This window comes from Phyllobates terribilis, unplaced genomic scaffold (assembly GCF_046119375.1).
Source record: "Phyllobates terribilis strain yellow unplaced genomic scaffold, ASM4611937v1 Scaffold_13__5_contigs__length_258822181, whole genome shotgun sequence".
Taxonomy (NCBI): Eukaryota; Metazoa; Chordata; class Amphibia; order Anura; family Dendrobatidae; genus Phyllobates; species Phyllobates terribilis.
The window spans coordinates 30509943-30530486 of record NW_027362773.1 but is presented as its reverse complement, the minus strand read 5'-3'; the positions used below and the strand labels follow the sequence as shown (position 1 = coordinate 30530486).

General features: G+C 46.5%; 1 protein-coding gene across 1 annotated transcript in view; it reads left to right on the top strand.

Moving 5' to 3' along the window:
* Positions 1–1721: 1721 nt before the first annotated feature.
* The window catches only part of LOC141174501 (SITS-binding protein-like), a 112914-nt gene continuing 94091 nt past the window's right edge, over positions 1722–20544 (top strand). Inside the window, exon 1 of the mRNA XM_073659430.1 lies at positions 1722–2391. Coding sequence (XP_073515531.1) covers positions 1927–2391 — 465 coding nt within the window. The 5' untranslated portion in view covers positions 1722–1926. The remainder of the gene's footprint in view (positions 2392–20544) is intronic.

Sequence of the window (20544 nt, the reverse complement as noted above, 5' to 3'; positions counted from 1 at the left end):
GTCAACAAATTATATATATATACAATGTACACTGCTCAAAAAAATAAAGGGAACACTCAAATAACACATCCTAGATCTGAATGAATGAAATATTCTCATTGAATACTTTGCACTGTACAAAGTTGAATGTGCTGACAACAAAATCACACAAAAAATCATCAATGGAAATCAAATTTATTAACCAATGGAGGTCTGGATTTGGAACTTTCTCCCATCTCTCTACTGCATCTATGGAGCTTAGCCACTGTGATCTTGGGGTTCTTCTTTACCTCTCTCACCAAGGCTCTTCTCCCACGATTGCTCAGTTTGGCTGGACGGCCAGGTCTAGGAAGACTTCTGGTGGTCACAAACTTCTTCTATTTAAGGATTATGGAGGCCACTGTGCTCTTAGGAACCTTGAGTAACGCAGAAATTATTTTGTAACCTTGGCCAGATCTGTGCCTTGCCACAATTCTGTCTCTGAGCTCCTTGGGCAGTTCTATTGAGCGCATGATTCATATTTGGTCTGACGTGCACTGTGAGCTGTGAGGTCTTATATAGACAGGTGTGTGCCTTTCCAAATCAAGTCCTATCAGTTTAATTAAACACAGCTGGACTCCAATGAAGGAGTAGAACCATCTCAAGGAGGATCACAAGGAAATGGACAGCATGTGACTTAAATATGAGTGTCTGAGCAAAGGGTCTGAATACTTATGACCATATGATATTTCAGTTTTTCTTATTTAATAAATTTGCAAAAAATTTCTACATTTCTGTTTTTTTTCAGTCAAGATGGGGTGCAGAGTGTACTTTAATAAGAAAAAAAATGAACTTTTTAGAATTTACCAAATGGCTGCAATGAAACAAAGAGTGAAACATTTAAAGGGGTTTGAATACTTTCCGTACCCACTGTATATGGTATCCAATGCAGCTATGCCACTATTTTATTCTGTTGAGACTCATACAGAATCTAATAGAGAAAACCCCCTGTATGCCTCTGCATGAAATGTATATAGGTAAGGTAAGAGCCTATGCCTATACACATACATGAACACCTGATTTCAGTCACATATAACTCTGTATTGAAGCAATGCGGATATACACTTAAAGAGGCATATAATATTGACGAGCTGTTCTTAGTATAAGTATTCGATCAGTAGGGATCCGAGACCCGGTTCCCTATCAACCAGCTGTTATTAGCTTTGCCTGATGTAAACATTGAACATAGCTAACAGCACAACTCCGTTCACTCTGTAGCAGATCAGCTTTTTTATAAGCTCTAGCTGTACTTATAAAATGCTCATTTTTAATTCAGGATTACATAGCTATTCTGACAAGGATTTTCAAAGTAAGTACGTCACCCTCATTAGGTCTAGGAGATCTAATAGTGTATACAGTTTGTGTTGTGGAATCTGCCGTAACATATCTAGCCAGGCAAATTTAATATGCCATGCTTGACAATTTTGCAGACTCCCATTGTTTCCAAAAGTAAAAAATTGTAAAACACAATTGATGCAAATAAATAAATAATGAAGTAGTGTAACTTTATGAGTTAGTATTGTATGGTAAGTGTAATTTTTTTTGGAATGTGAAGGAAGCTTTTTAGGATGACAAGTGGTGTAATTGATTAGGTCCAGTCCACATGCTGTAGACGTCATTGCTCAAGCACCTGAGACAAATCTGGCAGGGGGACGGCTCTGAGCTGATTCCTTTTAGTGCCAGTTGTAGCTATTTCAAGACTCTCCTCTTCCGCTGAGAGTACAGAGTACAACTAGACTAGAATAACTTCCCTTTACTTATTACAACATGTGTTAGGTTGAAGATGGCTTTTCAAAGTTCCCATATGAAAATGCTTTATCCGACATAAGTTTTGATGTCCTTTTCTTATAAAGAAGAAACAGATTTTATTGGAGGAGTGATATTATAACCAGTTTGCTATTTTTTGCAATGCCTCACACACGTACAAGGAGCTCCAGCCCTATCCCTGATGTTAACTGGGATGTTGGACTCAAGGAAATGAACGAAACATGGAAAGGAGCCGTCGCCTGTATTGGGGTTGCAATATTCTTCATTATGACGATTGGCATTATTTATTGGCAGGTGATGGACCAACCTAACAAAAACTGGATCCTGAAAGGAGCAGTCAGCGGACTGATATGGGAGAGGAATACTCACACGCTGATACTGCAGACACTGAGTGAGAACAAGACTTATGTGGAGATAGATGTAGGAAATTTCCCCGACATGGAGCAAAATTTTGTTAAAAACTTATGCTGGCTCAACAAGACCGACTTTTGTTATACTTGGGATTCTATAACAGACCTTAAGATCACACTAGACCGAAAATTCTCAGCTGGTACTGAGTGCTACAATATTACCTGGACCCCGATACACTGTGATGTGAAGTTAAAGGTATGTTTATTAAATAATAACTAATCAATGCTTATGTTTGCAAAATACAAAGAAAAGGAAACATTCTTACCTGGAAGTTTAATTCATTTTTTTGGGGATTGTTCCAGTCCATGACTGAATCTGTGATTTCTAGATACTGTGCATGAATCATGTAAGGTGGCAATTTAAGGACACCTCCACAGAGATGTAAAAATGACTATAGCACAAACATGAACTGAAATTTTAATATACTTTTGTTTACATCTAGTCGCCAAGTGAAGAAATTTGTTTAACACATGTATTATTTATGGGAAGGGGATACATCCTTAAGGATATATGTATACGTACCATGTACATTGATGACACAGCAGAAGTTTTATAGAGTGCCGTTAGGCTAAATTCACACCAATCTCAGACTCTGTAAAAAAAAAAAATATCCAGAGTATATAGCTTAATACATTATTTTGCTCTCTTAAAATGAAGTACATCATCATGGAAACTCTACAGACCCTACTACCGTCCAAGAGGTCCATCGGCGCTGTTGGTGTCCTTCTTGTGACGGAGCCAATACTGCGGTTATTTCATTTTTTTTCTGCTTCATATAAAAGCATAAATGACAGTACAGATGTGTTGCAAGTCACGGGTTGTTGTACCTCTTGTGAGATTTTCATGAAAATGAGGGACAACAAAATATTTGTAAAGAGAAAAGTTGCAAGAATAGTTACTTAAAGCTGTCACAAGACAGATGTCTGACTTGAGGGGTCTGCATTTGGCGAGAGTGTATTAGAAAGCTAGAACATCTCATGTTCTGTTAGTTTGGGATCTATTCAGATTTTTTCCTGCTTTAAATAAAATTAGAAAAAGTTGCAGAAGTGAAAGCAAAATACAATGTAAAGCTATTTAGGATCTGCACCTCCTCATACCTGTGGTATACAACAACACGTCATATTAGGAAGGAAGCATTGCTTTCAAGAACAGTGCAAAATACAACTATCATACAGTGAATCGTGTAGTGCCCAAGGGTCTTACAGTGTGTAAGCTTGTGGGGGGTGGTCCAGGACTCCAACGCCCCTCTAGAACTGTGTAGCTCACTTACTCTGTTCACATCATATTTGAGTCATAGGGCTTATAGGGGTATTCTGACACTAAAATATATATAAAAAATGAAACCTTGGATGATTTTAAAATAACAAATGAATGGATACTCGCATTCCATCACACCTGTGGATCCAGCACTCTGAAGGTCTGCACCGGCTCCGGAAGTGATTTCCGCTCCATTTGGAAATAAAAAGGACCACTGAAGTCTGTGATTGGCTGCAGCGGTGAGATTACTAGAAAAACGTGTCATCAAATGTTTCTCTCATAAGGCGCTCTTCCAATCACCAGCCAACCACAGGCTGCAGCAGTACTATTGCCTTCTGAATGGAGTAAACATCTCTTCCGGATTTGGCACAGATCTCCGGAGCGGCATGTGCCGGATCCTTGGGGGTGCTGGAGGGTGAGTATGCCTCTGTTTTTTGTTTTAAAACCATCCATACCTAAACAAGAAAAAAAACATTTCAGTGTCCGACAACCTTTTTAAGGTGTATTCATTTCACCATGGAATCTTCTCTTGGCATATCCGCCAAATAAAGTGCTTTTATAGGGGGTGTCTGCACTTAGGGTACAAGTCTGTAGTCACACTATGTGACTGCAGACTTGTGAATCCTCATATCGTTTGGACTGCGCACTGTGAGGATTCTCTAACAACAGGCGCTTAACTGTATGTCATTTGCATACACGCAGTCATGTGCCGACTAGATAGGCGCGGCCTTGCTTAATACAAGTGAATTGAGCGAGGCCAGACACGTCTAGTCGGAATGTGGTCGGAAGTATGGAAAAAGTATATTAGTGGTCACTTGACTGCCCGCTCCCAGCGCCGGCACAGGAGAATCCTATAGGGTGCAGTGCGAGCAATATGAGGATTCATAAGTCTGCAGTCACATAAAGTGACTGCAGACTTATACCAGAAGGCCGGACAACACCTTTAAGTCCAGGTCAAATATCCACCTTATAAATGTGTAGATGATGATACAGGTATAAGGGGTAACGTTTCTCCTTGTGGAGAGTGACACACCAGCTCTAGCATGCCAAGGTAAGGAGGCTTATTCGCCGTGTAATGCTCCTCTGGGAAATTTAATATGCAAATTGCCTCTTCAGAGAAAAAGAGGACTTGAACTCTATAGCACCACCTATTGGAAACAGCAATCCTACAAGTCACAATCGACCCTTTTATGAGTCTTACAATATGATTTAAGATAATAGCCAAATAAGAATCCTAATTTGTAGACATGGTGTTTCGGGCTGTTGGCCCTCGTCAGTGCAAAGTATGAGAACTGATTTGGCTATTATCCTAAGTCATATTGCACGACTCGTTAAAGGGTCGATTGTGACTTGTAGGATTGCTGCTTCCAATAGGTGGCGCTATAGAGTACAAGTCCTCTTTTTCTCTGAAGAGGCAATTTGCATGCTAGATGATGATAGTTGTTTGTATCACAATCATTAAAAAAATAAGAAGAAAAAAGATTGCATAAAGTTTTCTGTTTTTTTTTATTTTTAGAAGCGTATTATTATTAAAAATTCCAAGAGAAAAAGAGAGGTGTAACTTCTGGACAAAATGAAAAACTTATAACATGGTCCTAACTATCACACTTTGCTTTCTTATTGGTCTCTTACAAAATGGTCTTTTTTGGGCCACCTTAGGCTTAGTATGACAGATAAGTCCGCCTCCTCTGTACCTTAGTAGTTACACTCCTAGAGAGAAGGATTCGCTGATATTGTAAATCACTAGTAAGAGCATTTAACTGCAGCAATGTGAATATATGATATTGAAGATGAAATGTCCTCACCTGCTGAAGCCAGACTTCCCTCCGCTGTATACTTATGAAGGATGTAACGTTTACTTGCCCCAATTACAGGACCCTGAAAGAGTCCTATAATTGGATTGATGTCATTACTCTTTTGTGACATATCGAAGGCAACTAACGGTGACATGGGAAATGTGATGAAAGTATTAGCCTTGACTTTGTCTTGTTATTTTCAAAGACTATTCTCATACTGGGGCTTCCATTCTCATAATGCTGAGGGTATGGGAATGACCCGCCTATGGCTGCGTGGATTTGTCACAAAAACCTGAAGGGAATCCTGATGCCAGCAAAGTGAATGAGAATCCTAAAGTCCCATGCACACGTTGCTTATTTGTGACTTGCAGATTTGGTGCAGATTTAAATCCGCAGCATGTCAATTCTTTCAGAGTTTTTTCACCCATTGACTTCAATGAAGTGAGTAAAAAATGCTACAAAATGCAGGTTTAAAAATGATTGCGAATTTGCTGCATTTTTCTAGTGTTTTTGCTTGCGTTTTTGGCATACCTTTTTAGACAGCAGTGATTGCTATAGAAATAGATAATAATAACCAATTTGGCCTAAGTGTCAATATGAGAGTCAAATGGGCCTGCGCCTCACTGGGACACCTTCATATGGTAACTATTCTCCTGCATTGTTTCCAGGTTTATTAAACATATTATGGTTATATGTGCTTGTTATTTGATTCTGCACCTTGGTCTGCTCATCTATTTGCACTGGATAAGTTCTGCCTTTGTGAGATACTGTCACACCTTGGAGCATTATATGCACACACCCTGGTAACTTTCTTTTGTTTTCATATATACATTGTATATCTATCCACACCACCATCCATTATTTAAATGTTAATTATATTCTATGTGTGTATACCTATCCATCTTATATTTACAACCAATGTGGTGTTTTTATATTGTGCCTTCAATCTGTTTTTTGCATCTTACACATTCCTATACCAATAAAGGATTTTTACATTAATTACTGAAGAAGAGAGTCTCTTTTTTTTCTGTCGGATATATAAAGAAAGACAGACAGACATATAGACATACAGACAGAGCGACAGACATATAATTGCACAACCCCCCGACATATTATAAAATTGTACCCTGTGGGTCTTATTGGACAGCTTTTTATGATTAAATAAATACATAAATGAAAAAAATGACGTGGGGTCCCCCGTATTTTTGATAACCAGTAAAGGTAAAGCAGACAGCTGCGGGCTTATATTATCAGTCTGGGAAGGTCCATAGTTATTGTACCCTTCCCAGCCTAAAAATACCAGCCGCCCCAGAAGTAGCGCGTCACTCTGGTTTTGGCTCTTCCCGATGCCCTGGTGCAGTGGCAATCAGAGTAATGTGGCTTGGGGTTAATGTCAGCTATGAATTATCCAAAAACACAGCTGGCATCAAGCCCTGGTGTTAGCAATGAAGAGGTGTCTATCAGACTCCCCCATTACTAACCCAGTAATAAAAAAAAATGCTGTCTGCTTTACCTATGCTGGTTACAATAAATGGGGAGGACCAAATGTCATTTTTTTCATTTATTTATTTATTTACTTATTTAATCATAAAAAGCTGTCCAATAAGCTCAACAGGGTGCAATTTTATAATATATCTGGGGGTTGTGCAATTATATGTCTATATGTCTCTACGTCTGTCTGTATGTTTACCTGTATGTCTGTCAATATCTATTACCTATATCTATTATCTATCTCTATAGCAATCATTGCTGTCCAAAAACTGAAAAACGCAAGTGAAAAACGCATGCAAAAATGCATCAAAAACTCGCAAGCTGTGTTTTTCATGCCAAGAGATGTAGAAATGGTGCACACATTTCTGCATTCATATACTCAACCTGTGCACATACTCTACAAGTCAAAATAAAAGGTTTAGGTACATGGAGGTCACAAAACTTGCACCAAGGAATAAAGGATATAGTATTCAGAATAATATCTCTTCATCCGAGCCTCTACGCATTTTAGTATATTCCAATACTATCCTGCTTTCAACTCACGCCCGGTCACAAATTTTTTTGCTTGTGAACCCAAACAGACCCCCAGTATGGGGAGCACATGCCCCCTAGCTACATATCTAAGCCACTTGACCATTTTACGTATGTGCTGTAGATTCTTGCTGCGCTTTTCTTTTCTTAATAAGTCTATTGCCTTAATATTTTTGACAACTCTCTGCATGGTATAATGGAACCATGAAGGCAAACACAGATAATGGAATGTAATATGTTGGATTGATTATATTTTTGGCTTTATCCAAATCACACATAATCTTCATCTTGTGCAGATCATACACAAGAATGAAGTGCATATTTGCTGACTGGTAACAGTAATGTGAGAAGGAGATCTTAGTACAGTTTATGAGAAGTCTATGGTTTAGTATTGTCACAGTTTTAATAATTTCCAATTATGATCCTTGGAGAATCTTGATGATGACACACTTTAAGGTGAAACGACCACTTAGTCACGACTGTTTTTTTCACAGTTCATTGTATTTCATTGTATACCTTATTTATGTACACAGAAATTCTTAATCTCAGTGGAAGGCACAAATTCATTACGTGCTGGGCGCCTCTTTACTTTAATTCATTATGTTGTGAGAGCATTTCACTCCAGTGCTCCCTTCATTAAGACTTGTGTACAAAACACCAGTCTTACTGGATCAGGCCCTTTGTGTTTAACCCATTGTACTCTATGGAGAGGGAAGGGGGAGAAGGAAAGGGAGCAAAAGAGAGAAAACAAGCAAAGTAAGAGATAAAAAAGATTGAGCTGAGCTTTCTAACAAGTCTTTTACCTCATCCAGGAGCTGGATTCAAATTTTGCAGTCACCACTACTGCTGTGTAATCTCCTCCATGCTGTTTTGTTTGTCTCTGTGTGCTAAAAAAAAGTAATGAAAATCAGGAGTACATCACTCTGTGCTGTGCTGTGTATGGGAAACATCATAGCAGCTAATCTCCACCCACAAGCTCAGAGTGGATTGCAAATTAATACAAAGAGCTCACAGAAAGGAAAACTGGTGTAAACTCAGGAAACAAGTCATCAAATTGCCAGGTGTGGTGGCATTCTCCATGTACACCCATAGCAGCTTATTCAGAAAAGCTACTTGAAAGTACAAGTACCATTTAATGTCTGATTTTGTAAAGATATCTATAAATGGGTTTTAGCAATAAACCTTGTCTTCATACAAAAGATGTTAGAAGATCAATAGGAGTCTGTGAGCTGAAACCCCCATTAGGGGGCTAAAGCTCTTTGTCAAGTGCCAGGATCCATGATCCATGCCATGACTTTTCAGGTTCTGTAGACTTCATTCAAAACAATTTTCACTCACAGTAATTCACCAGTGGAGATAATGTAAGACAAACAAATATGACACTCTTGTAGTCATTTTCTAGTAATCTTCTGGTTCTTGAACCAGGGCGATAGATCAGATGTTTAATAGTGCACGTACCCACTAGGGGAGATCAGATGATTTTTTCTCTTTAATATACAGGTGCAAAATACTGATGAAACAATCACAACATACCATTTCATGAAGGGGGTGATTGCTTAGTATTAGAATTGCACACAAAGTGGCTTGTATAGGGCGCTGTTCACACCTGGGTAGTGCACAGTATTTTGCACCTGTATAGCCGCCATCTTTGTTATATGGGTTGGCTGCATCCTGGTAGTGCATTAGATCTGAAGAACTGAGCAGATAAATACTACTGCTTCTTTTGCTTTTTTTTCTTCTTGAATCTTGGGGGAATTTTTATTCTTCTTATTGTGGCTTTGCTTTTTGTACTTTGTAGAGCCTCCTTTAGCGGCAACTACAGCTGCAAGTCGGTTTGGATAAGTCTCTATGAGCTTTCCACATATTGCCAGTGGGATTTTTGCCCATTCGTCAAACAAAACTGCTTCAGCTCCTTCAAGTTAGATGGTTTCTTCTGGTGAACAGCAATCTTCAAGTCTGACAATAGATTCTCAATTGGATTAAGGTCTGGGTTTTGACTAGGCCACTCCAAAACATTTACACATTTTCCCTTAAACCACTCGAGTGTTACTTTAGCAGTATACATTGGGTCATTGTCTTGTTGGAAGGTGAACCTCCGTCCCAGTCTCAAATCATTGACAGACTGAAACAAGTTTTGCTCAAGAATATCCCTTTTTTTCGCCCCATCCATCTTCCCCTTGACTTGGACCACTTTTCCTGTCCCTGCTTCCCCACAACATGATGCTGCCACCACCATATTTCACTGTAGGTATGGTGTTGTTGGGGTGATGAGGTGTGTTGGTTTGACACCAGTCATAGCGTTTACCTTGGAGGCCAAAAAGTTCAATTTTGGTCTCATCTGACCACAACACCTTCCTCCATACATTTGGGGAGTGTCCCACATGTCTTTCGGCAAACTCAAAATGAGCCTTACAATATTTGTGAGTAAGTAAAGGCTTTTTTCCGCTCACTCTTCCATAAAGGCCACCTCTATGGAGTGTACGGCTTATTGTGATCAAATGGACAGATACTCCAGTCTCTGCTTGGGAACTCTGCAAGCTCCTTCAGGGTTACCTTAGGTATCTGTGCTGCCTTTATGATTAATGCCCTCCTTACCCATGTTGAGAGTTAAGGTGGGAGGCCCTCTCTTGGCAGGTTTGTTGTGGTACCATGTTCTTTCTGTTACGCCCACCGGTGGCGCACGTGGATTTGTGGACCCACTGTGCCATGGACCTGGCCTACCCTGTTAGGGGCGTGACTTAGCAGCTACCTTGGTGTTCATTGGAGCTTCTAGTGGTGAGGTCATGCTTGTGTGGCAGGTAGCTGCCAGGTACTACTCCAGGGTGGTGTCCAGCAGTAACTGCTGACCCCAGGGATCAGGTGACATGACACTTATTAGGGCTCAGTTCAGACTCAGTAGGTACAGTCCAGGATCACTGACACAGAGACCCAGATAGACGAACATTCAGATACTGGCCACACCAGGACCAAGGGACTTAGAGAGCAGGACTGACCACACCGGGACCAGGGGACAGAAATTTCAGGGGCAGGGCTGGCCGCACCAGCACCAGGGGACAATGTTCAGGCTCTGGCCCCTCTAGGATCAAGTGATGAGTGTTCAGGCACTGGCCGCTCTGGGACCAGGGAACGAGGGTTCAGGCACTGGCCGCTCCGGGACCACAGGACGAGGGTTTAGGCACTTGCCGCACCGGGACCAGGGGACAATGTTCAGGGCGCTGGCCACACCAGTACCAGGGATTCGGGTTCAGGACCTGGCCACTCTGGGACCAGGGATTTGGGTACAGGACAATGGCCACACGAGGACCAGAGGACCTAACAACTCAATAGTAAGGGAAACTACATACTAATGAAAGCTGTTGCTTCAGCGACTCCCTAAGGGAGAGGGAGCCTTTTATACAGGATGACTCTCAGTAATAGGCCGAGAGCCATCCAGCAGGTGAACTCATTATACTAAATGCTTCCCAGCTATTCGCTGGGGACATTTTAATATGTGTGCACGCTGCCCCTTTAAGAATGAGGAAGCGGTCCCGCACACACACTAGGCAAGCTGCCAGGAAGTGTGGCATGCACAAGCAGGAGACATGCCAGCAGAAGGGGACCACGCAGTGGGGCCGGAGCAGTGAGTATGCCAGCGTCCCTGCAAGGAGGGAGCAGGGAAACCATGCAAGGGCGCCGGCAATAGTGTTACAATTTCCATTTGATGGTGCTCCGGGGGGATCATCAGAGATTGGGATATTTTTTTTTATAACCCAACCCTGACTTGTAGGCTGTGTGCCCACTATGCGTTTTTCAAGCGTTTTTGCTGCGGAATTTCCGTAGTGTAAACGCTTGCAAAACGCTTGGTAATCCATGCCCCATGATCCCCAATGAAAATCTGCATGTTCTGTGCTCATGCTGCGGAATTTTCCGCAGCGGATTTTCCTTGCGGAAAAATCCGCAGCATGTCCATTATTTGTGCATTTCTGCATGCGGATTTGAGGTCCCAATGCATCTGAAAAACGCAAGTCAAATCTGCATGTAAAAACGCTGCAAAAACGCGTGTAGAATCCGCAAACGTTTTTACTGCCAAGAACATGCAGAAACGCTGCTGAAATTTTTTGCTTCAATTCTGCATCGTGGGCACATACCTGTACTTCTTAACAACTTTGTCCCTGACTTGTTTGGAGATCTCCTTGGTCTTCATGGTGTTGTTTGGTTTGTGGTGCCTCTTGCTTAAAGGTGTTGCAGCCTGTGTGGCCTTTCAGAAAAGGTAAAGTGTATATACTGACAGACCAGGTGACACTTAGATTGCACACAGATGACTTACTTTCACTGAGCATGTGACTTATGAAGGTAATTGCTTGCACCAGAAATTTTTAGGGGCTTCATAGTAAAAGGGGTGAATACATATGCACATGCCAATATTTAGTTATTTGAGCCCATAAATTTAATTTATGCCTATATTTTTCTCACTTCACTTCACCAACTTAGACTATACAGTGCTGATGCATCACACACAAATCGGATTACAAAAATATTTAAACAAAAGTTGTAATGTAACAAAATAGTTAAAAAGCCAAGGTGGGGGTTGAATACTTTCACAAGCCACTGCAGCTATTGACATAAAGCAGTCATGCAGCCCCCTGAACTCACAATGGTCATGTGCCAACACAGGAACCGCTCTCCTGTGCCTAACAAATCCTGAAGTGACCCTGCCCAGCCTCACAAACCGTGCTGATATCCGGAGATTGGGACAATTTTGTTAATTAAAGTATATTAATAAGTTTGTCTTACCATTTTAAACACATTTAAAGATTTTTTTTTTCTGCACAACCCCTTTATTCTATTTAATTCCAGCTGCTCTCATGAGTATTTTGGTGGGGATTTTTTAATCCGCCATATGGTTCCAAAGATATGGACATTTTTATTTAGTGCACCCAGGGCCGGCGTCAGCACCCGGCGCACCCAGGCAAGTGGCGGGGCCCTGAGCAGGCGGGGGTCCCACTCGCCATCCGCCACCCCGGCGCGCTATGGGACCCGTGAGCGGAGGAGAGTGACGCTCCCCCTGGGCCGTGGGGTACTCGTTAGCCGGGCCGGTCGGTGCTGGGGATGTCAAGGTGGCAGTGACCCGGTCCATGACCCAGGGCGGTCAATTAAAGGGAAAGTAAAAGGGGAAATAAAGTTTTTAGAGATCCTGTTCGTGACGCCTAGTTGACGCGCCCCCTGGGCCGTGGGGTACTTGGTAGCTGGGCCGGTCGGTGCTGGGGATGTCACGGTGGCAGTAACCCGGTCCGTGACCCAGGGCGGTCAATTAAAGGGAAAAGTAAAAAGGGAATAAAGTTTTTAGTGAATAATGTTCGTGATGCCACCTGTGGTTTGTGGCTATATGGGGCCGCCGCTACAGTGCAGATCCACTGGAGCTGATGGTGATGCAGCAGAGTTGGTTCAGCTTTCGACAGGCAGAGCTAAGCTCCAGGGCAGTATATGATGAATTGTGGAGGTAGATGTTGTTGGTGCGGTGTAATGCAGGTGATGGCGCAGCAATTATTCAAGGACACAGTGGGGTGCAGTCTTCAGGTTTTACTCACAGTTGTTAAGTTTCTCAGGTTACAGTCACTGTGTGCAACTGCCCACATCGTCCTGTGTCCTCCGGGGTAGTGATCCAGCAAACTCTCAGGTATCTCAGGAGCACTTGGACGGGATCCCGTTCTATGTACCTTTCCCGGTCGTCTCACTGCACTGGCTCACACCCTCCTGCCCTGCGCCTCACAATCAGTGTCCCAAGCCAGTGGCCTCGGGCCTTGTCGGGCAACGTGCAACCCCCTGAACCCTATGTGTCCACCTTTTCAGTGATATAATTGTGGGTTTTGGCTGCAACACCTTGAAAATGCCGCAGCCTCCGGTTGGCTAGCTGAGCCTGGTTGTTCTCCACTAGTCTGGGGCCGGTCACCTTCTGCGGCCTGATCCCTCCACGTTAGTGTGAATTCGGGCGCACAGGTGGCTTCCTGCACTCACCGTGCCTCTGGGATCCCTTCTATCTCTGGAACCTTTCTTTCTGCTCCCGTCCTCTCTCACTCTCCTCCTGGGCCTCTCTTACTAGGCCCGACTCCTCTCTCTCCTTCCTTGCTCTCCTGAGCGGAGCTCCTCCTGAGCTCCAACTCCCAATTGTCTCTCCTCTGAACTGTCTCTACTGACTGCTTCTAGATGGTTCCCCTTCTTCTTATACCCTTTCTATCTGTGCTCCCCTGATCTACTTCCTCCACCCACCTCCTCTACCTAGTTCCACCCTCCAGCTAGGGACCAGGGACTGTGCTCTCCCTTAGGAGCAGTCTCGCCCTTCCCCACTGAAGTGGACTGTATTGGATGTGGATTTGTGGGTCCCGGGTAGTACTTTGTCCTTACTTTAGAGTGGGGTATCACACCTCTGAGTGAGATACAGTACCTCTGTGGCAACTGGACCCGCAGGGGCGCCACATTCCTCCCCCGTTAAACACAGCACGTCCGCGGGCTGAAACAAATTTTTAAGACATGAAAATTTTTTAGAATGCATTCACATAGAAGAACAACCATAACCTTTTCTTCCCTTATTGGGAGGCACATTTTCTTGAACGTTTCACAAAATTATTTAATATATTATGCAATATAAAATTTCTTTAAATAACTTTTTATCAACATTAAACATTCTTTTGCTTCTTCAAATAAATTTAACAGGCTATAGTGAGGTGCTTTCCAGGGTGTCCATCTCACTGATGTAAGTACAAAGTGGGGGGGACCCGTCACAAAAAAAACCCAACGTAGGCCCTGGGCGTGGCTGCATGGCATAGCTGATTCAGTTGTTGGACCACTTCTTCGGCCACGCCAAACGGGTTTTTGTTCAGCGGTCTTTATAAAACCAACAAGAAGCACCTTAAGAAGTGCTAACTTTTTTACAATGAAAGTTTTTTTGTTGCTCACCGTCCACAACCTATAAGTCTTTGTACCTTAACCAGGTAACTATATACAGTCTTTCAACTTTTTAAGGGAACAGTTTAGTAGTGGTGCCCCTTCCAGGGAAACGATTCACCACTAGATGGCCCAGCAGGGTCATCAGCCTCAGATGGCAGGGGCATGTCCTCCTCCTCCACCACTCTGTGAACATGGAGGGCGTACCATCCACGCTCTCCTCTGTGCCGGGTATAGGTAACCCTGTCGCCAGGGTAAAGATCCCGTCTGGGATGTCCCTGTTGCAGGTGGGGCTCCACGTCACGCCGGTTGACGAAGAGGTCCGTGGCCATTTGAGGCTCCCTGATGAAGCCCCACCCAGCTTCCAGGTCAAACTTAACCACGGTCTCCTTGGCGCACGGACAGGGTGTGGCAGGCTTGGTTTTGCGGGCCTGGGTCTTAGCCTGCATATTGCGGGCCTCCATTGCCTCCCAGCGCACTTGCCGTTCCTGCCGTTCCGCCTCTAGCTTGAGAAGTTCCCGCTGGCAGTACTCCTCTCTGCGTAGGGCCTCTGTTTGGGTCTCCCTGGGGAATCTCATCAGGTCACCCGCCGGGTTGTCCCACCTAAACTCCTCTCCTTCCTCTGTGCAGGCAACCGGGGGGTGCGGGAGCGGGCAGTAATGGGGGACTCTGTTGGTCCCAGTCTGTGCGTCCGTACACCCATTAGGGTGTGGGGGCAGGTGGTTCCTCTAGGAGGCTTAGGAGGGTGTCATCGCTGTCGGTGCCCGGGGCAGGGATGTTGGTGTTACCTGATCCTGCGGCCGCTCTGGTACTGCGCGACGCCTCCAGGTTCAGGACATGCTCCGCCGGGGCTGGGGTGCTGATGGTGGGACTCAGCGTGGACCCCTGCCAGGTCAGCTTCACCAGCAGCTCGTCCTTCCACCGCGCGATGGCGGCCTGCTGGGCTTCTTCCATCCGCCGGCCCAGCTCCTGTACCTCGTTGTGGAGGAACCCCGTATCCTCCAGGGAAAGCTTACCCAGGACCCCCTCCATGTTAAGGGAGGATTCAATTGGCTGCAGGCCACGGTCGGGGGTCTGATTCTTGCCTCCGTCCATTGTGCCTGCCGGGTGCGCTCTGTCTCCACTGTTTGTGACCCCGCCCTGTCTGTAAGGTTTTTCTTCTCCTCTCCCCTTTCTGGGGTGGTTCCATGGCAGCTTGCTGTTGGCCACACCAGGGGGCAGCTCCCCCAGACTGATGGACAAGTCTAGGTATATGGCCACAGGTGCATGCGGCGGGCTCCGCTTTTGGCGCCATTCTGGGACCCGGCCCACGATGGGAGGTTTCTTGCCGTCCTTTATCACACACATAATGGCGCCCGTTCTTCTGGGGCGGGCGCCGCATTCAGCATTAAACACAGTCTATAGGCGCACTCGACCCGTGATAACGGGTCGGTTCATCCTGTTCGTGACGCCAAGTATGACGCGCCCCCTGGGGCGCTGGGGTACTCGGTAGCCGGGCCGGTCGGTGCTGGGGATGTCACGGTGGCAGTGACCTGGTCCGTGGCCCTGGGCAGTCAAGTAATTAAAGGGGAAAGAGTAAAGGGGAATAAAGTTTTTGGAGAATAATGTTCGTGACGCCACCTGTGGTATGCGACTATATAGGGCCGCCGCTGCGGTGCAGATCCACTGGAGCTGATTGTGACGCAGCAGAGTTGGTTCAGCTCTCCACATGCAGAGCTAAGCTCCAGGGCAGCATATGATGAATTGTGGAGGTAGATGTTGTTGGTGCGGTGTAATGCAGGTGATGGCACAGCAATTATTCAAGGACACAGTGGGGTGCAGTCTTCTGGTTTTACTCACAGTTGTTAAGTCCTTCAGGTTACAGTCACCGTGTGCAACTACCCACATCGTCCTGTGTCCTCCGGGGTAGTGATCCAGCAAACTCTCAGGTATCTCAGGAGCACTTGGACGGGATCCTGTTCTATGTACCTTTCCCGGTCGTCTCACTGCGCTGGCTCTGACCCTCCTGCCCTGCGCCTCACAATCAGTGTCCCAAGCCAGTGGCCTCGGGCCTTGTTGGGCAACGTGCAATCCCCTGGACCCTATGTGGCTCTCCCTTAGGCGCAATCTCGCCCTTCCCCACTGAAGTGGAGTGTATTGGATGTGGGTGTGTGGGTCCCGGGTAGTACAGAGGGTGCGATGACGTCTTTCCACTGTGCTCTCTCCTGAGCCGTCACAGCGCAGAGCGGGAAGACGCCGGCGACGCTGAGGAGTCCGGAGCAGCGGCAGTGTGGCGCCCCTGAGGGTTCAGTCGCCACAGGGGTACTGCACCTCAGTTCGAGGTGTGGTATCTCCTCTTCCAGGTAAGGATGGAGCATCTCTTAGGACCCTACTTCACCACTCAACACTACACCACTCCTGTCCTGAAGGGGGCCTAAATGCACCAGGGTGCTGCCCCGGCCCGGGATAGAGGAGTTGGGGGGAACCAAAGATAGGGGGAACCATGTAGTGGGTGAGGGTGGAGGACACACTTTTAGGAAACACTTATTCTTTCATATTTAATCTACGGCCATCTTAAGTTCAAGGTCTTTGATTGTGATCTTCGTCTGTGATTGTGGTCTTCGTCTCTGATTGTGGTCATCCGCCAGAGTCCAGTAAAGGCCGCAGCCGACTGAAGATACACGGTCCTTGTTCTCTGGCCTTGAGACGAGGAGCGGGTCAGAGTTAACCACTGCCTCTACCCGGTCAAGGTCCTTACCTAAGAAGGCCTGGAGGGGAGCAGAGGCCACAGGCAAGGATCCCAGGGGGATATGGACGGAGCGGCCTACGCCACCTGTATTCTTTACTCTGGCCTAGTCAGAGGGATTCCTGCTGCAAGAGGGGTGACCGGCCCCCGATATCTGACTTTGTTACTTCACGTCTCAATCAGAAAAGCCCGGAGGCTTAGTGGATCCCAGGGGGATACGGACGGAGCGGCCTACGCTGACGCGCCCAGGGGATGGGGAGGACTCGGCGCCCGGGTCTTGTTGTTAGTTTTGGGGGATGTCGCAGTAGTCGGCTCCCGGGCCCGTACCCTGGGCCTCTCTTTAAAAGGGTGGATAATTAAGTGAAAGTTCGTGACGCCACCTGTGGTGCCTGGTGAGGTTCACCAGCGCTGCTGCAGCCCACTGAGGCCGGTGTTAAGGCAGCTTGGGTGGTATACCTCCCCACAGGTGGAGCTAGGCCTCAGGGCAGCGTGGATGTAGGGATGCAGGACAGAGGGGACCCAGCCGGGTCTGAAGAAGGATAGGCAAAAACACACAGTTCACTTCTGTACCTTTTACTGATGGAAGTTCAGGCACATTCCGGAGCACTGTAGGGTGAAGGGTGCATATCAGGATTCTCCCCAGTGAGCGGGTATAGGGCCTCCTGTTTCTTGCCTTTGTGTAGTAAGTTTCTGACCTGCCTGTAGCTAGGCCTAACTTTGTCTCTGTCATGCACCGGCTGACTTTGTGGTAGGGCCTTCTCTTGGAGTACACGCTCCCAGCTTGCGGGGCCTCCGTGACTCCTGGCTCTGGTACGTATCAGCTCTTGGGTGATCCTGGGACCTGAAGTCTTCCAGGGGTCTCCGGTTGTCTCTACAGGGGGAATATACGGACCTGTAGATGCGGACCCGGTGTCCGGTATATGTTTTCTGGTGTGAGCTTGTACTGCTCCTCTGCCCCCAATGCTACTCACTCCCCTAGCCTTCGGCCGCATTTGAGGCCCTCACTAGGCTATACACCTTAGCTGCAGCTTGCCACGCTTCACCGCTCTTATGGTGTCGGCACGCCTTGGGCTCTAACTGAGCTTCCTGAGTCTAGCTTGCAGGAGCCTCGTGCTCCACTGCTGAACTATTAGCTGTGTTCTTTAGACTCCTCACAGACTGAGCTCTACTGCAGGCTGACCTCTCACAGGCTTCTCTACTGCAGGAACTGACTGCCTAGCTTCACCTTCCCTATTTATATCCCTAACGGGCTCCCTCTGGTGGTCTGAGGTGGAAGGTGGAGGTGTGTGTATGCTGTGGGGGCCTCTTGTGGAGAAATCTGTTCATGCACCGCTCTAGGATCTGTGGCACTCGTGCGCAGCAGGGGTGCCACAACGCCACCTGTATCTCTTACACTGCGTTTATCCAGTGGGACCCGGCCTTACTACACGTTCGTACCACACACAGTCAGGAGAAGACTTAGTGGGAGAACTTACCAAGGAGAGGAACACACACCAGAGGGGTCTCGACGGGTGCTCCTGATCTACCTGGAAAGTGCTGAACCCCCTTCCCGGTGGCCGCAGTACACCGCGAGTAGCAGAGAGAAGCTTTGCGGCTGAAAGATCATCCCAAGTGAGTAAAGACCCGGATGACTTCATACACCGTGTCAGCTCGTCATTTCCTGTGCGGCACTGCACCCACCATTCCTCCTCACACTGCCCTGAGGCCTGCTCCGCCTGTGGGGAGCCGTCCCATCTCAGCTGCCCGTAACACTGGCCTCAGTGGACTGAAGCAGCGCCGGTGCCCATCACCGGAAACCGCAGGTGGCGTAGTCGAAATACCACTCTTACTTGAAAGCCCATTATTTTTGTGTGACAGCCCTGGGCACGGAACGGGTCCAGGCCACGACTGCATCCCCCCCTTTTACACCGACCCGGCTCTGAGTAACCCCATTTCCCAGGGAGGGCTAAGAGGCGAGTCACACAGCAGCAGGTGAGGATAAGTGAGGTGAGTATTTGATTTATTTATTTTTTTTAATGTATAGATGCATGGGGCATTATAGGGGGGGAGGGACAGCCTGCAATGGGGCATTATAGGGGAGGAAGAACAGCCTGCATGAGGCATTGTAGGGCGGAAGAACAGCCTGCAATGGGGCATTATAGGGGGGGAGAAGAGACTGCAATAAGGCATTATATGGGGGGGAGAACAGACTGCATGGGGTATTATATGGGGGGGACAGCCTGCAATGTGGCATTATAGAGGGGGGAGAACAGCCTGCATGAGGCGTTATGGGGGGGGGAACAGCCTGCAATGGGGCATTATAGGGGGGGAGAACAGCCTGCAATGGGGCATTATAGAGGGGGGAGAACAGCATGCAATGGGGCATTATAGGGGGGGAGAACAGCCTGCAATGGGGCATTATAGCAGGGGAGAACAGCCTGCAAAGGGACATTATGGGGGGGGACAGCCTGCAATAGGGCATTATAGGGGGGGAGAATTTATTATTATTTATTATTATTATTATTATTATTATTCTAGCGCCATTTATTCCATGGCGCTTTACATGTGATAGGGATATACACAGCAAAAACATTTACATAATCTTAACAAAACGAGTCAGCGACTGGTACAGAAGAATAGCCTGCATGGGGCATTATGGGGGGGGGAGAACAGCCTGCATGGGGCATTATGGGGGGGGAGAACAGCCTGCATGGGGCATTATAGGGGGGAGAACAGCCTGCAATGGGATATTATAGGAGGGGGGAGAACAGCCTACAATTGGGCATTATAGGGGGGGAGAACAGACTGCATGGGGCATTTTATGGGGGGAGAATAGCCTGCATTGGGGCATTATAGGGGAGGAGAACAGACTGCAATAAGGCATTATATGGGGGGGGTGAGAACAGACTGCATGGGGCATTATATGGGGGGGGGGACAGCCTGCAAAGGGGCATTATAGGGGAGAACAGACTGCAATAAGGCATTATATGGGGGGGAGAACAGCCTGCATTAGGCATTATGGGGGGAACAGCCTGCAATGGGGCATTATAGGGGGGGGACAGCCTGCAATGGGGCATTTTTGGCGGGAGGAGAGTAACCTGCATGGGGCATTATAAGGGAGAGAACAGCCTGCAATGGGGTATTATAAGGGGGGAAAACAGCCTGTAATGGGGCATTATGGGGGGGGGAGAACAGCCTGCAATGGGGCATTATGTGGGAGGGGGAACAGCCTGCAATGGGGCAATATAGGGTGGGGAAGAACAGCCTGCAATGGGGCATTATAGGGGGGGGACAGCCTGCATGGGGCATTATGTGGGGGGGGGGAACAACCTGCATGGGGCATTATGTGTGGGGGGGGGGGGGACAGCTTTATATGGGGGCCAGTATTTTGTATGGAGCATTTTATGGAGTCCAGTATTCTGCATGGAGCGTTTTATGGGGGCCAGTATTCTGTATGGAGCGTTATATGGGAACCAGTATTCTGTATGGAGCGTTTTATGGTGGCCAGTATCCTGTATGGAGCATTTTATGGGGGCCAGTATTTTGTATGGAGCGTTTTATGGGTTCCAGTATTCTGTATGGAGCGTTATGTGGGGCCCATAATACTGTATAGAGGACTATGTGATGCCCATAATACTGTATGGAAGA